Raw genomic sequence first — 1713 nt, forward strand, 5'->3', positions numbered from 1 at the left:
ATGCACCGCAACTACTGTACATGGGTTGACCAGATGTTGCCGACCCCCAGATTTTTTTCTGTGTGACAGATGAACTCAACATGACTCTAAAAAATGTGTCCTCCATTCTCTCTCTCTTTCTCTCTTCAGTTCACCACTGCCCTCACATGTGGAGTCCTCATCGCCAAGATATTTCTGTTTGATGTGAGTATTTTGATATCAATTTGGTCGCTTTTAAGGACAAGCGGGATAACTTACATTTGTGGGTAGTTGGGGGGTGCTCTGGTGTGGTTTACTTCTTCTTTCCAATGAAACATCTATCGTCCTTAACTCCCTTTTTTTAAATGTTTATTACTCTCTTGTAACACCTCTAATCTTCTTGCGCTCATATGACATTATGCAGCTGCGAGCGCCGTAAAACCTCTACTAAAACAAAAAACATAACCCAGATTTCGGAGGTTTCCTGATATCTTGACCTAAACGAAAAGTGGGCATTGCCCTACCTATAGGAGAAATTTGGTTTCTTTGGTGTGTATATTTGTTTATAGAGAAAACTCTCCTCGTCTTTTAAAGAAAATGAGCAAGTGCCAAATACTTTATACCTTCGATTTTCTCAAAACTGCATTTTTCAAGATAGCCCCCTTGTGCTTAAAAGCTACCATTTACTTTCTTGCACAGGTGCTTAACAGGTGATAGAATGCACAGCTGCCAACCAGTATGTAAAAAAAATACATTTGACAGCCTATATTTTTTAGGACTTGAGTACGAAAATAAGATAAAGTAAAACAAGACACATCTTTATTGTCCAGATCCTGGCACATTGGTGTGATGTTTCACCATGTACACACTTACACACATGCACACACACACACACACACACACACACACACACACTCACACACACACACACTCACAAACATGCACACACACAGGCTTACTGTCACATGCATAATATAAATGAACAGTAATATAAACAATTATAATCTTAAGCTAGATACATACTCCGTATTCTGATCTCTGTTTCAGTGGGTAGAGTCGGTTATTCTGGTATTTAAAAGTTGGCAGCTTTGTGGACTGGATGGTTAATGGCATTGAAGTGTGTTAGAATGGGTATTAAATTCTACTTCTGTTTTCTGATGTCGGAAATTCTTATTTGTGTTACTCTAATTCTGTTTGTCTATGCTGGATATTCTGAAATATGTAATTTTAGTTTTGTTTTCTGCTGTTGGTGGTTCTGAAATGCATAATTTAACTTTTTGTTTTCAGCTGTTGGGGATTCTGAATTATGTCATTCTAATTCTATTTTTCTGTGTTAGAAATTCTGAAATACGTCCTGATCTCTCCTCCTCCTTTTTTGTGTTTGTTACTCTCTTGTAACACTTCTAATCTTCGGCACTTATATGACCTTTTTGTGTTGCAAGTGCCGTAAAACTCTTACTGAAACTTATTTTAATTTTTTTTTTTTTTTTTTTTTTTTGGAAATTCTGAAATGCAAAATTTTCAATGTGTTTTTTTTTCTCTGTGTTGTTTGTGCGTCAGTTTGAGGGGTCAAAGAGCAACAACAACCCGCTCTCGTACTGCATCATCATCATCTCTTTTGTCCTGGCCTGGGTGGAGACCTGGTTCCTCGACTTCAAGGTTCTACCTCACGAGAAGAAGCTGATGAGTCGGCTGGCTGCCAGTACTGGCCGCGGTAGGTTATTTGTACATGTGTGTGTAGGTATATGTGTGTGT

At 38.2% G+C, this 1713-nt stretch overlaps 1 protein-coding gene across 1 annotated transcript in view; it reads left to right on the top strand.

Moving 5' to 3' along the window:
* LOC101862583 overlaps nucleotides 1–1713 on the top strand; it is a 79793-nt gene that overhangs the window by 68217 nt on the left and 9863 nt on the right. The window contains exons 7-8 of the mRNA XM_035969979.1: nucleotides 130–183; nucleotides 1519–1672. Of these exons, the coding sequence (XP_035825872.1) occupies nucleotides 130–183; nucleotides 1519–1672 (208 nt within the window). The remainder of the gene's footprint in view (nucleotides 1–129; nucleotides 184–1518; nucleotides 1673–1713) is intronic.

Source organism: Aplysia californica, unplaced genomic scaffold (genome assembly GCF_000002075.1).
Source record: "Aplysia californica isolate F4 #8 unplaced genomic scaffold, AplCal3.0 scaffold00203, whole genome shotgun sequence".
Classification (NCBI taxonomy): domain Eukaryota; kingdom Metazoa; phylum Mollusca; class Gastropoda; order Aplysiida; family Aplysiidae; genus Aplysia; species Aplysia californica.